Source organism: Amyelois transitella, chromosome 12, assembly GCF_032362555.1.
Source record: "Amyelois transitella isolate CPQ chromosome 12, ilAmyTran1.1, whole genome shotgun sequence".
NCBI classification, from domain to species: domain Eukaryota; kingdom Metazoa; phylum Arthropoda; class Insecta; order Lepidoptera; family Pyralidae; genus Amyelois; species Amyelois transitella.
Window position 1 is genome coordinate 5,630,276 of NC_083515.1, and position 13,691 is coordinate 5,643,966.

General features: G+C 44.8%; 2 protein-coding genes across 4 annotated transcripts; both read right to left on the reverse strand.

Moving 5' to 3' along the window:
* Positions 1 to 77: 77 nt before the first annotated feature.
* Positions 78 to 6,399, reverse strand: LOC106142503 (diacylglycerol kinase epsilon). Of its 3 annotated transcripts, none has more exons than XM_060946779.1 (12): positions 5,579 to 6,397; positions 5,243 to 5,405; positions 5,005 to 5,124; positions 4,457 to 4,579; positions 4,222 to 4,295; positions 3,883 to 4,017; positions 3,239 to 3,378; positions 2,653 to 2,824; positions 2,393 to 2,561; positions 1,866 to 1,921; positions 1,695 to 1,784; positions 78 to 1,365 (listed from the first exon to the last, which is right to left on the reverse strand). In XM_060946779.1, exons 1-12 carry the CDS (start codon positions 5,771 to 5,773, stop codon positions 1,237 to 1,239), a joined length of 1,566 nt encoding a protein of 521 aa, XP_060802762.1. In that variant the 5' UTR covers positions 5,774 to 6,397; the 3' UTR covers positions 78 to 1,236. The 3 variants fall into 3 exon arrangements, with proteins under 3 accessions (XP_060802762.1, XP_060802763.1, XP_060802764.1); XM_060946780.1 differs by lacking the exon at positions 5,579 to 6,397 and adding an exon at positions 5,546 to 5,566; XM_060946781.1 differs by lacking the exons at positions 78 to 1,365; positions 1,695 to 1,784; positions 1,866 to 1,921 and having other exon boundaries at positions 2,422 to 2,561; positions 2,653 to 2,837; positions 5,579 to 6,399.
* A 117-nt stretch (positions 6,400 to 6,516) lies between these two features.
* LOC106142504 (26S proteasome non-ATPase regulatory subunit 10) lies at positions 6,517 to 8,470 on the reverse strand. The gene is made up of 4 exons (XM_013344285.2): positions 8,110 to 8,470; positions 7,781 to 8,026; positions 7,249 to 7,418; positions 6,517 to 6,697 (listed from the first exon to the last, which is right to left on the reverse strand). Exons 1-4 carry the CDS (start codon positions 8,209 to 8,211, stop codon positions 6,547 to 6,549), a joined length of 669 nt encoding a protein of 222 aa, XP_013199739.2. The 5' UTR covers positions 8,212 to 8,470; the 3' UTR covers positions 6,517 to 6,546.
* Positions 8,471 to 13,691: the final 5,221 nt, after the last annotated feature.

The following is a 13,691-nucleotide window of genomic DNA, read 5'->3' on the forward strand; positions in this document are numbered from 1 at the left end:
TTTTTATCTTTTACTACTCTACACCCCACGGGAACCCGAAACAAACTAGAACCTATAGACGTGTAACGGCTCAGTAGTAAGCACAATCTGGGGGCACGGCAGTGCCCCGCCAAGTCGAGCAAAAAAAGCGACACGGCCGTACCATCCTTTTCTCGAAGCAATTCAGGCTATTTTCCCCCTATAATTTCGTTGTGGATAAAACAAGCCTGGAAAAGATAATACATTTATAGCTTGTTGGAGACGAGAGTTTCAATCGCGTGAGGCGCGATAGACTAAAGAATCTAATATAATTGTAAAATTACCTAATTGTGTTTTCATGCAATGTCCAAGTCGATCTATTTGTTTAAACGTAAAATATTTTTAATATTGGCATGATAATAAATAATAAATGTAATAACTTAAGACACAAGGTCCTTTTAAATATGAGACTAAATAGATTAACCGACTTGGTATTACATGGATCTCACAATTTTTTACGAAAGAAAGACTGAGCTGCGAGACTTGGGTTTTTTACAGGATGTATTTGATGGCTTTTTTTTCTGTAACTGTACTGTGGGGCTGTGTGTTGAGACAGTCCGCTTAATCTACAGGTTTAAAATTGATTTCTATGACAGAATTTAATTTGTCTGCTCACATATCGTTAAGGAATAAAAAAAACTTGCGTTAAAACTTAAATTCAAATTCAAACTTTTATTTGCATAATACTTAGGACTTTAATAACTATATTCACATCTGTGCAACCATGCATTTGAGACAATTAAATATATTACATACCTACATATTTAGATACTCGTTTAAACCTAAGGCATTTACGACACGACGCGGCCACGTCTTTGGAATGTATTTTATTTTCCTGCTATGACGGCGTGCTAGCACATTATGTTACTAACCCCTAAAAACTACAAACTAATTTATTTATTAGTATCTAATTTTATTTAATTTTTCATAGCACACTGTTTAAGTCTCAAAAAATCTACTTGAAACATTTTTCAAGACGTTCTGGTTCTCTTTTAGTTCGTAACTTGTCTTTCATAAATATTAAAAAAAAATGTATGTCAAAACCGAAAATTCTGACATTTATGATACTCTTAAATTTTTTCTCAAAAATTGAAAAAAAATTGTAGACATTGACCTCCGAACTTGGCGTACTTACTGGGGTATGCTTTTTAATATGTCGCGTCGTATCGTATCGCAAGTGGTTCCAACTAAATGTTTAATTTTATTATTTCAGACATTTCAATCTGCCTCGTTCGTATTAGAACGCAGCATTAGGCTTTGACCAGCGTGCTCTATGATGATGACGGCGGGGCCCTGCATCCACGGCTCGCCGTCCACTTGCATTGCACATGAACCGTCCATATCAATCTGTGAAGTTGAAAAGTTCATTACCTGACAATTTAAGTTATCAAAAAATTGCTCCACACACAACTTCAGTAGTTCAGAAAAGATATTAAAAGTCCATCCTTATACTATTTGTACATATATATTTACTTATAATACATATAACTAATATAACTATGACCCAATAATATTTTTGTGTTGGGTTTACCTGCAATGTTACGGACATCAGAGGGGTGTCGCTTCGTGTAAATCTGATTCTTAAGAATCGTAGTCACAAGCGGCCCCGCGCACCTTTCCGAAAGGTAAAACCTGCTGAATCAGTAAGTGTACAAAATACCAGTAAGAGTACTCACCGTTAATTTAGACGCCTGAGTAAAGCGGTAGGGTTCAGCTAGGCCACATTGTAGTCGAGCTATGTGAAATGACGACGAGATTCCTACTACCTGTGTAAATAAAAACAAGATTTAATATTATTTAACAAAAAATGTCTTAAAAGAAACCTGTGTCAAAAATCTGTAATTTACCTCAAGTTTTCCATCATTTAAGCTCTGTTCAGGTACTTCTCCTTCATTTCCCAAACCTGAAAAAAAAATGTCTTACTAATATTCTGTTGTGTGAGTGTTGTTTATTGGCTCTTATATTGTCTATCGACAGCGCCATGTAACTTCTCGAGGTTTCTCGGAACTTATTAGGTGTGGCCACGCAACACTTTGTTACAGTTCACCGATAGTACTTATATGCTCTATGCATTTCCGATCCAAGTAAATATTCCAAAATAAACGTGAAGACGACCATTCAATGACAATTTATATTTTGTTAATGTACCAAATAAACGATTTTTCTTTCTTTCTTTCTTTCATTTCATGCTCCTTTTATTATCTATCTTAAAGCTAAATAACCCAAGAAATTGCTTGGCATTTCTTCATACCTATATGTTTATTTAAATCTGTATAAAACATGCAGTATCGTTGAAATCATCACATAAGAAAGAAAACTTTAAGGGTAGTTAAGTATATGATTTGACCTAATATATTTAGTGCTGCCAACTCACGCCAGAGGTCGACGCCGGCGCCCCAGGAGGGGATGTTGAGCGCGACGAGCGCCTGCAGCGGCGGCAGCGCCAGCGCCGCGCCGTCCGCCCGCACGCGCAGGCGCCGCTCCAGCGCGTCACACCGCCCCGCGTCCAGCGCGCGCCCAGCTCCGAGGAACGCGTACGCCATCTAAGATGGCGGAAACCACATGTATGTTTCTGAGTTCTGGTTATTGGTTAAATATTCATCCAAAACATAAGAGCAACAAGTTCACACTCACATAATTAAGCGTTCTGCTAGCATATCTATAGAGGAACTGTGTGCGAGCGCGATGGAAATCGAGGGCTACTTGTGCGTCCACGCCGATGCTGGCGTAATTGTAGGCATAAAGCACCCGGTCCGGTCGTAACCGACCCAACCGGCGGCGCTTTGGCTTTATAGTGATCTTCCATCTGAAATACCAGGCTGTATCAAAAAGGAATGAAAAACAGTGTGAGAATACGAAAATTAAGCTTTCGCAGGAAAACTCTAGAATCGATTTAACATGTTTGTTCACACATTCTTTTACAAAACAAAGTTGCGGGTTCAACGTGGTCAAAAAGCAATGATTTAAATGGTCTGCCACTTTGCTTCGGGGCCTGGGGTACACTTAAATCACTGAAAAATTTATTGCTTACGAGATAAGTGAAATGCAGAGCGCATTTAAGGGTCCTGGACCCATAACAAATTGTAATTTTATTTTATATTATGACACAGCTGATGATGGAAGAGTCAATAGTATTTATAATATATTGTGCCATAACAATTTTAAATTTATGGCCACGGTGTTCGTAATTGAAATCAAACCAAGAATGCTTAACATGTACCTGTCAAGAGGCTGCTCTTGCGCATGTCTAAGGGAGGTTACAATGGAGTGCGCGTCTAAGTGAGAGCCGCAAGTGGCGCCCCAGCCCAGCACCCGCGACAGGTCGTTACCCGTTCCCATAGGCAGGATGCCCACGGCAGCCTTGGAAAACAAACACAGGAAATAAATAGGTAATAATGCATTATTCCCCAATAAGAAATGGGATTTAAGAATACAGATACAGAATAAATAGATTAATTATGCTTTCAACGTCAAAATTTTTCATTTAAATATATAAATAACTAATTAGTTATTTATATATTTTAATTTATAAATAACTAATTAGTTTAAGCTTTATTATTAAAAAAGCTTAAGCTTGTTCCCAGAAGTCCTGGTGGTTGTAGTATACGCAGGTCAATGTGCATTTTATGTACATTTGCCCCTTCCTTCAATAAAATCTTCACTATTAAATTCAGACGTGACTGTACATGTATGTATGTATCATGTTAAATTTACTGTCGAAAACTTCACGAAACGATATGTAGTATAACATCTCTTCCGATTTTCGGATGAACCTTAAACCTTCGATTTGTGTTGTACAAACCCCATGCATTGTTTACCCGCATAAGGATTTCCAAACATAGATGTATTGAAAAAAAAACATACTTTGACATGTGAAGTCATTAATAAAGTGTTGAGGATCCAAGCGACGGTGCCGTCCCCACCGGCGACCAGCACTCGGCACCGCGACGGCAGCCATTTCAGTACGCTCTCAGGGGGCGTACTACTGATGTCTACCACCTTTAACATTAATATACAATTATGTCATGTCTTTATATCTAAAGGCATTTTTGGCTTTTACTGGCTCAACTCTGTCCATGATGCCCTGCCCTTTATTATACACTAAGCCACAGGTTACTTATAACCTAGCCTTTAAGCCCTTAGGCTTTGGCAAAATTTAACATACTTAACCTATAACAAATACTCGCCCTGTGGAAGGCATACCTGTATAGGATTTAGAAGTCCTTTGAAAATGGAAAGCACCTCGTCACTCCTGTTACTTCCTGATTTCCGGTTTGCTAGAGATCATTAAATTATAAATTAAATGAATATTAAATTTTATAGAAAATGAATTTTAGTTATGATAAAAAATCTCTCATCTATCACTCCATAAAATATGGTTGAAGCAGAGAAAGGAAACCCTATTTTTTTTATTTATCAAAAATATTCTTACACTTACCAAAAATTATAAGAGGTTCCCAATTTTTATCTTGTAATGGCTTAATACTCCTGATCTCTCCTTTTTCCACTTGGACGCAAGGTGGAGGAATTATAATGTTTTTGTACTTTTGAAAATCACATACCTGTGGACAAAATTGTCATTGATAAAATAACTAAATTTATACATATAATAAAACACTAAAAATATTTTTTTTGTACATTTAATATTTTGACTGAAACAGATAGAGAATTTTTTTTAAACATTTTTTGTCTGTATCTGACTGTATGATCAAGATTCAACTCGAAATTTACGCGGACGAAGTCGCGGGCTAAACAGCTAGTTCTTAATTAGTATAAGAAAAATTGCTGGATCCTGGATTTTCATTAAATTTTAAATGTTGATCTTCATTAGTTCATCTTAACTATCAGTAGTTCAGTTGTGAAAGCATAACAAACAAACAACACTAAAAACTTTTTGGCTGGCTGTTGACTTATTGTATGCGAGGTCTGGTGTTATTATAAAGCACAGTTTTAATGTTACCAAAATTAAAACAACACAGATACTTTCCTCCGATTCATTCAATGAATTCTCAGGGCAGATCTTAGTTCTCTGGCACCAGCTACAAAAAAACTTCTTGATACAGTCTTCTATATTATCAATGCTGTCGTCACCTCGTGGTATTCCAACTATAAACCAAATATTCATAAAAACTTATTGAAAGTATTGAAGTTTAAACATGAAATTAGGAGTATACTATGAGAGAAAGAAAATAAAAAGAAATACAAATTTAAGAAAAATATTTACCATTTACCCAATGATGATAGAAAGGTTTATCTGTAGGCCATGTTATGGGTTTACACCTAATTTTCTTTCCTATTGCTCCATGACATCTTTTGCAGGCGCTCAGAGCACAGCACTCACAGAATAAACCAACCAGCGGGAGCATTAGCTTACCGCAAACAGTACACTAAAATACGAATGTAAAAATTCTTCAATAAATAATATAAGGAACAAACAATTTAAAATTATGGTAGGTAATTTATGAAAATTTGTAAAATGCAGGGTCGCCGGTGAAGTTGAAATCAATATTTTACATGAATTATTCACATATATGTTGTATGGCAAAGATTTATTACTCACATATATGTTGTATGGCAAAGATTTATTACATTCAATGCTTCTCCAACTATGTCCTCGCAATCGTAGATTTGTTTGTATATAATTATTATCTCCAAAAACAGAATTAATTATTCGATAAATTAAATAACTGAGAAATAATCCACCAATCAAGAAGTAATAATAGATTCCATCATTAACTTTCAACAGAGAATCCATGGCAAAGAAAAATAAATTCAAAAAGGAAATTATTTTGAAAAACAGAATGTTTTGAATAAGACAGGGTGTCTTGTTTGTTTGTTGTCTTGTTTATATTTAGGTACCCTAGTTAGGACTGGGCGTTATTTAACAGTAATCGTTTGGACAACGTTTTGTCAACTTTACAACGCAAACGTTGCAACTAACTTTGACAACGATCTACAAGTGTATGTCAGTCATGTAAGTATATTAGCCACCTTTTACGACATCTATGAGAAAGAGATAGATAGCTCCTATTCTAATATACCGGAAACCGTACGGCATTTTATATTTGTTGACATCAACAAATAACCCCATATTCTCAAGAGTTACTACCACGTTAGAACTATGGAACGGATAATAATATTTGTTATGGACGTTCGTTGTCAAATAGATCGTTTTGAAAATAGACTGTTTGGAAAACGTTGCGAGACCGTTTGCAACGTTTCATTGTGTACAAAACGCGCAACGACACTTATCTAGTCATGTCTGCAACTGTCACATTTAAGTGTCAATCACACTGGCTCTGGCATTTCTTTTTGTTGAAAAAATTAAAATTGCTTTTTTCACAGTATCTGCTTTGAATGATTCACTAGCTATAGCTAGGTAGTTTAAGCTGCACCAGATAGTGTAAGCCTATTCTCGTAATCGCCTTCTAGCTTGCGGAAACCACATGACTCTCAATAATCAGGATTTGTCTTAAGTTTTGTAATCAGAAGTACAAATTTAGTTTTTATGTTTTTATTACCTCATTCCTAATTCAATAATTCAGACAACATTTTTCTTAATTTTAAAGAACAAAGATCAAGTGGAGTCTTTTCTTCTTTATTTTTAATATGCATGTTAGAACCAGATTTAACCAACATGCATGCTGTAGCCTCTCGATCCTCTTCACATGCTAAATGCCTGAAAATAGAGATGATGACAAGGTCTTAAAACAAAATAAATAAGTTAATTATATGATAGAATATACATAATGAAAAAAATTTCGTAAATTTTTAGTTCACATTTTGAAGCCATAAATATTTTATAGGTTATATCATTCAAAATAAGATAGCAATGACAGAATGAATTTTAAACTTTCAAAATTATTTATAAATAACTATACCATAGTTATTTATAAATAATTTTGAAAGTTTAAAATTCTTTGAATAAAAAATATGATACAAATTTTGTTTAGACATCATATCAATAAAGCCAAAGAAAAAGGTTCATGATTCAAACAAGAAACTCGGGTGTGATGTCATACTTAAGTAGCATTTTGTGAAATAAAGCAAAACACTTTGTTTTGGACTTGCCCAAATAATGTGATGTGTACTTCATAATTTTTGATTCAATTATTTCACCAATAAATTGTGAAACAAATATTTATCATCATGCTCTAATATGCAGTTGTTCAATAAGATAGTATTTATGTAGTAACTAAGAATGTCTAGTCTTTCCTGTAAGGTACTTACAATGCAGTAGAACCTGTTGAATCACAAAGGTCAACATTGACATCTGATGTTTCCAAGAGCAGTTCTACAATGTTGTTTCTCCCTTGAGCAGCAGCTCTGTGCAAGGGTGTAGCTCCTAGGACATCACTTTCATTGACATTTGCCCCAGCATCCAGTAAAATCTTTACAACCTATTATACAAAATAATTCTTAGTTTTACAAAAAGGAAAATCTTAAAATAATGTTCTGTATTATATAGTTTCTGGTATTTTGCACCACTGAACCAATAACTGAACTAGGGTTGGCATTTGAAAAAGAAGCAAGTGAAGGTCATGTTATTATAGTAGAGCAACTGGCATCTTAAACATCGGGTAGTGGCCATGACTGGGTTGTTAAACAGATTGCCTGATGGCCACATATTCAGTTACCAAATCATATAATCATTATTATAAAATTGTATAGAAATATTTCACTAACAAGAATGTTATCCATAGGTATTTAAGGTGAAAAAAATTGCATGAACAAAGACAAGATATCCATGACAAAATTTTACCTCAATGTGACCTTTGGAGCAGGCATAGTGTAAAGATGATTGGCCACGATTCGTTTTATGATTTACATTGGCGCCCCTACCAATTAATAATCGAACTACTTCATATCTTCCTGCTGATGCAGCCAATATTAAAGGAGTCGAATTTGTATCATCTATTGCATTCACATCACATCCACAGTCAATCAAGTAATCTACTAAGTTTTCATTGCCACCTAAAGCTGCCCAGTGCAACAGGAGTCTACCATTCTGCAAAAATGTTATAGAATGATTATGTATTCAATTCAATAAGTACTAAAATTCATTTGAAATTGTTGCCATTGCCTGCTTACCGAATCTGGAGTCTTGGCTAAAGCCTCGTTTTGATCAATTTTAACTTTAACTTGATTAAAATCACCTTTATAGGCAGTTTCATACACTGATCCGATAGACATTGTTACTAAACAATAATCCCGGGCACGAGCGACGATGACTATGAATTATCCCCAAAGCCAAACCAAAGCTTCAATTTCTCTTCGTGATTTTGCTTACAACACAAACCAACTAGAGATGAGACTGCTCACTCACATTACAAAAAATCAATTCATAATCTTTCAGTAATTACGCTGGTAGGTACCTACGTAAAATTGTTCAACAACGTTTTAACAATCAATTACAAATTAAAGAAGTTTTGAAGTTTATAAAATAAATGAGCTATACACTATACTTATTTAACACAGATAATAATTTTAAAATGTCTAAAGACTGATAAGACACTCATTGGTTCACTGATTAGTTAGTTCCTTTGTATGCGCATAGCACTAGTGTCGACAAGCTAGTGATGTACCTACTCGATATCTAAAAATGCTGCTGGTCTTATGTGTTGTAATTTTGTTTTATTATTTTATAAAAATGAAGCAAAAATGCATTGTGTACGTAAACCTTTATTTAGAAATAGATTTATTTTCAAAATAGGATGCAAGACAATATAACACAGTGTCAACATTACTTATGTTTCTACTACCGCTTCCTTAATCCTTTTCGCCCCCACGTGTTAGCCTGGGCTAAGGCACATATACAATCTTTTGCAAAATCACGTCAGGACCCTTTACTTGGATTTGGCGGGGTTGGCAACACATTTCAGTCCCAGATCGTCAGCAACTTCTGCAACACGTTGCCGTACCAGCATAGCTCTTGCATTTACTACTTCTGCTTACAAAGTAGTCAAATTTGCAAGACAGTTGTGGCGACTCAAATGGTCTTCAGTTGAAAATTTGTAACGTATTAAGACATTAACATATTGTATGGAATTCTACTTTGAAATTCAAAATAATTTTCATTTTATTTGAACCTCTTATAAAAATGTTGAAAATAATTAATTACTTATGTACATGGTACATATATTTAATTGAAAAAACACTTTTTGAAAGTTTCTAATTAACATTTTATGACAAAGTACCTAAATATAGTATGGTATGCAACAGCTGAACAGACTTAACAATTTACATAACAAATAATATTTAAATCCAATGGTAAATTTCATATATTTTGTCTAAATTGCAATATTGCACTGTCAACCGCTGGACACTTAAAAAGCGCAGTGACAGGAGTTCCACAATGTAAGAAAGAAAGAAAGAAAGAAAAATCTTTATTTGGCGCAAGATGTAAGGATTCGCCAGTCGCTTCAAGAACAATTTCTACGAGTACGAGCCGACTTCAGTTTCCGCGCTTGGGGAAGACGTAGCCACGCCCCCCCAACACCCCGCAATCAATATTTGCGTAGGAGAGGATAGCTCCCGGCGGAAACCCCTGCCAGGACTTCGGGACTGATTTGCTCGCACCCCCCAAGTAGCCGGCCTCCCACCAGCGGGTCTCACCGGTGAAAAGGGGTTGGGTAGTCGGCCCCGTTGTTCCTTCGGCTGCTCGGGAGCGACTCCACTCCCGCGCGTCGTCCGGGCTCCGAAATGGAGCCCCCCCCCCGGGAAGGGGTAGGTGCGGGTCCCCCGCACCCCTCCCCCGACATCGCCCTAACGCATACGCCAACAGCGGCGTATGCTACGCCGACGGGCGTTTTTCACGCGCCCGCCGCCGCCGTCTCCGCCGCTGCTGTCGCCGCTGCGCTAACTGCCGCCGATGCCGTCGCCGCGGCCCCCGCCGCCGCAGTTTCGAACACCAACACGGCGACGACGACGACCGCAGCGGCACCTAATGTAACTGCCGCCGTCACCGCCGCCGCCATCACCACCGCTGCCGCCACCGCGGCCAACACCGCTGCCGCCACCGCCGCCGCCATTTCCTCCGCCGCCGCTGCCGCCGCCGCCACCACCGCCGCCGCTAGCGCCGTCACCCCGGCCACCGACGCCTCCGCGGCAGTCAGGACCGCCTTCGACGCTACCGCCGCCCTCGCCGCCGCATCCACACCCGCGCCCCTCGCGTCCCTGTCCCCAAAGGGATGGATGAAGAGGGACGCGGAGATTCTCGTCCGGCTAGTCAAGGGGAACTGGCTGTCGCCGGGGTTGGCCCAATGGATGGCCGTATACTTGCGCCTCCAAGAAAATGAGGTGCGGGGGGTCGCCCCGTCGGTCGCCGACCTGACGGCGTTGGACGCGGCGAGGCGGGGGGTGATTGCACTGCCCCCCGTCGATATGGGAACGCCGAGGGGGAGGGTAATTACCTCCCTCCTGAAGAGGCCGGCCAGCCCAGAAGAAGAAGGCCAAAAGAAGAAGCCGCGCGCCATCAACATGGGGGAGGAGGAATCCCGCTCCTCCACGCAGGAGCCGTCGTCGTCGGGATCTATGGCGGACCTGACGATGACGGAAGCAAGCCGCCGCCCCCTGCAGCGCGCGGCCACAATGGCGTCGGAGCGCGGCTCTGAGGCCGCCGCCGCCGCCGCCGCCGCCGCCGCCGCCGATGCAATGATGAAGCCTCCGCCGGCCGGAAGATCAGCGATCCCGAGATGGCAGTCCCGGGACCCGCGCCGCGCCCAAGCGGGGGCGGACTCAAATCGCGCGCCCGCCCACGCGTCCGCCCAGGCGCCCGCCCAGGCGCCCATGCAAGCGGCCGCCCACGCAGCCGCCCGCCCGCCCGCCCAAGCAGACGTCCGCCCGCCTAACCAGGCGCCCGCCCAACCAGCCGCCCGCCCGCCCAGCCGGGCGCCCGCCCAACCAGCCGCCCGCCCGCCCAACCAGGCGCCCGCCCAACCAGGCGCCCGCCCAACCAGCTGCCCGCCCGCCCAACCAAGCGGCCGCCCAACTAGCCGCCCGCCCGCCCAACCAGGCGCCCGCCCAAGCGGCCGCTCGCCCGCCCGCCCAGGCGCCCGCCCAAGCAGCCGCTCGCCCGCCCGCCCAGGCCCCCGCCCTTGCGCCTGCCCACGCGCCCACCCAACGCGCGCCGCCCTCGCTGGCCGCTCCCGCGGTATCATTTGCCCGGGTAGCGGCTAACACCGGAGCCCCGCTTCCCCAAAGAAAAGGGGCACAACGGGGAGCGGTGCCTCGCGCCCCGCCCACCACCTCAACACCTGCCGCCTCCAGTTCGACCACAGCTGTGGCCTCCTCTGGAACCGCAGCCCTCGCAGCCACCGCCACCGCCGCCGCCGCAGCCGCTGCCGCCTCAGCCGCCCCGCCGACGGCACAAGCGCCCCGGGAGCCGCGCTACCCAAGGATCTGTGTGGACCACCTGCCCAACTGGGTGGTCCATTTCAGGGAAATTAGCCGACTGCTGGGACGCTCGCCGGCCGCCGTCGCACGCGGAAGAGGCGTGCACTTTACGCCAAAGGACGGCAACGAATATAGGACAGTCCAGAGGTATATCAACACTCTGGACGTCCAATGGCACTCATATTCGTTGCCGTCGGACCGTCCCTTGAAGGTGGCCATCCGCGGGCTGCCGCCCGACACGGAGGAGGCCGCGCTTAAAGAAGACCTGGAGGAGAAGGGTTTCACCGTGGAAGCCATCAAAGCCATCCGGGGCAGGGGAGATCGCCCCGGATGTGTCTTCTTCGCCCTCCTGGCCAGAACACAGAACTGCCAGGAGGTATTCACGGTGAAAGAAATCCTTCACTGGCCGACCCTGAAGGTGGAGGCGTGGAGGGGGAAACAGGGACCCGCCCAGTGCCACAGATGTCAGTTGTTCCGACACTCGTCGGTCAACTGCCACCGAGCAACCGTCTGCGTGCGCTGCGGAGGGCCCCACAAGGCCACGGACTGCGAGCGGCCATTGGACCAGCCCGCCACCTGCGCCAACTGCGGTGGACCGCACCCGGCAAATCACTCCTCGTGCCCGGTGCTGCGGCGCGAGGCCAGAAACAGACGGGCTGGCCCAGTCGCTCGCAGCGGAACCGCCCCCACGCCTCAAAACACCACAACCGAAGCAGCAGAGGCCTCACTGATGGCCCCCGCCAACCCACCGACCGCCAGGGGAGCAGAGCTCCCGAAAAAGAAAAGGAAGAAGAAGAAGAAGAAGAATGCCGCCGCCGTGAGCTCTGCCCCCGTGGCGGAGGAAGAAGCGGCTGCAACCGTGCCGCCTCCCCCGGCACCTCAAACCGTTCCCGCGCCTGCCTCGGCTGCGCCGATCCCACCGGAGCACTTCTACGCGCTGGTGCAGTCGGTGCAGCAGATGCAGGCACTGCTGGCCGCCCTCGTCCCCGCGGCCCCCCTCAGAGGCGTACCCACCCCTAACCTTTAATTATGGATGGTACGCCTCTGAGGATCGTGTACTGGAACGCAGAATCGCTCCGGAGGAAGAAATACTTGCTGGCCAACTTCCTCCGGGAGCAGCACATCGATGTTCTCCTCGTCAGCGAGACCCACCTGCGGGATGACCAAAAGTTTGGCATCCCAAACTACATCACATACCGGAAGGATGAGAAGAGCCCGGTCAGTGGATACGCCTACCGGGGACTTGCAGTGTTGGTGAAGCGCAACATCATTCATCAGCCCATCCCCCACGTGGAGTTCCAGACGATGTACGCCCTTGGCGTGCTCGTCAGCGTCGCCGGCCGCGAGCTGCGGCTGTTTGCGACATACATACCGCCAGGGGCCAAGCTCGACACCAACGAGCTTTGGTCCCTACTGAACACCACCACGCCAACGCTTGTGGCTGGCGACTTTAACGCCAAGCACACAGCCTGGAACTCCACGAGGATCAACCGAAGCGGAAGAATCCTTCTTCAGGCCGCTGTGGACCACGACTTCGAGCTGTTGGGGCCTGACGAACCCACCCACACCGACACGTTGGGAGGCTCCGACACCATCGACATCGTGGCCCACAGAGGGCTGACAGCGCTGCCAACACTGCACGTCTACCCGGACCTGCCGTCAGACCACCGGCCGGTTCTTCTCATCCTCCGGGACCTTCCGGCGAGGGTCACGCTGCCGAGGAGAACATCCAAAATAAAATGGGACCACTTCGAGGACAAGATTGTGGGCGACAAGGCCAGTGTCGCCTTCAAGCGGGTCTCCACCAGCGAGGAGGTCGAGCTTGCGGCGAGTGCCATCACCCGCAGCATCCAGCACGCGCTCGACGCCGCACGGACCCCCGTGCCGGCCACCGCCAAACCCGAGCCGCTCCCGGCGCACCTCACCGCGCTGCTGGAGCGAAAGCGAAGAATGCGGAGGCTGTGGATGAGTACTCGCTGCCCAACACTCAAAGCCGACCTAAACAAGCTGGTGGAGACAATCAAGGACAAACTAGAGGAGCACGCAGCCAGATCGTGGGAGAACCACCTCATATCGGTAGGCGGTGATATCCCCTCCGTTCACCGCCTCTGCCGGCAGTTGTCGGGCGTGCCACAACCCGTCCGGCCGCTGCTGGCAGCCGATGGCCTCCCACGGTTCAAGGCCGAAGACAGGGCTGAGATCTTCGCCGAACATCTGGAGCGTCAGTTCACGCCGAACCCGATCGTGGACCAGGCCCACCACGACAGCGTCGTCGAGCA

Bases quoted from the DNA above. Each gene is read 5' to 3' on its own strand.
- LOC106142503 (XM_060946779.1), bottom strand. From the start codon at position 5,773: ATGGATTCTCTGTTGAAAGTTAATGATGGAATCTATTATTACTTCTTG. The intron at 5,406-5,578 runs GTGAGTAATAAA...TTCGTATTTTAG, and splicing joins CTTTGCCATACAACATATAT to TGTACTGTTTGCGGTAAGCT. The intron at 1,785-1,865 runs GTAAATTACAGA...TTATTTACACAG, and splicing joins TAAATGATGGAAAACTTGAG to GTAGTAGGAATCTCGTCGTC.
- LOC106142504 (XM_013344285.2), bottom strand. From the start codon at position 8,211: ATGTCTATCGGATCAGTGTATGAAACTGCCTATAAAGGTGATTTTAAT. The intron at 7,419-7,780 runs GTAAAATTTTGT...TTTGTATAATAG, and splicing joins GCTCCAAAGGTCACATTGAG to GTTGTAAAGATTTTACTGGA. The intron at 6,698-7,248 runs GTAAGTACCTTA...CTCTATTTTCAG, and splicing joins TCAACAGGTTCTACTGCATT to GCATTTAGCATGTGAAGAGG.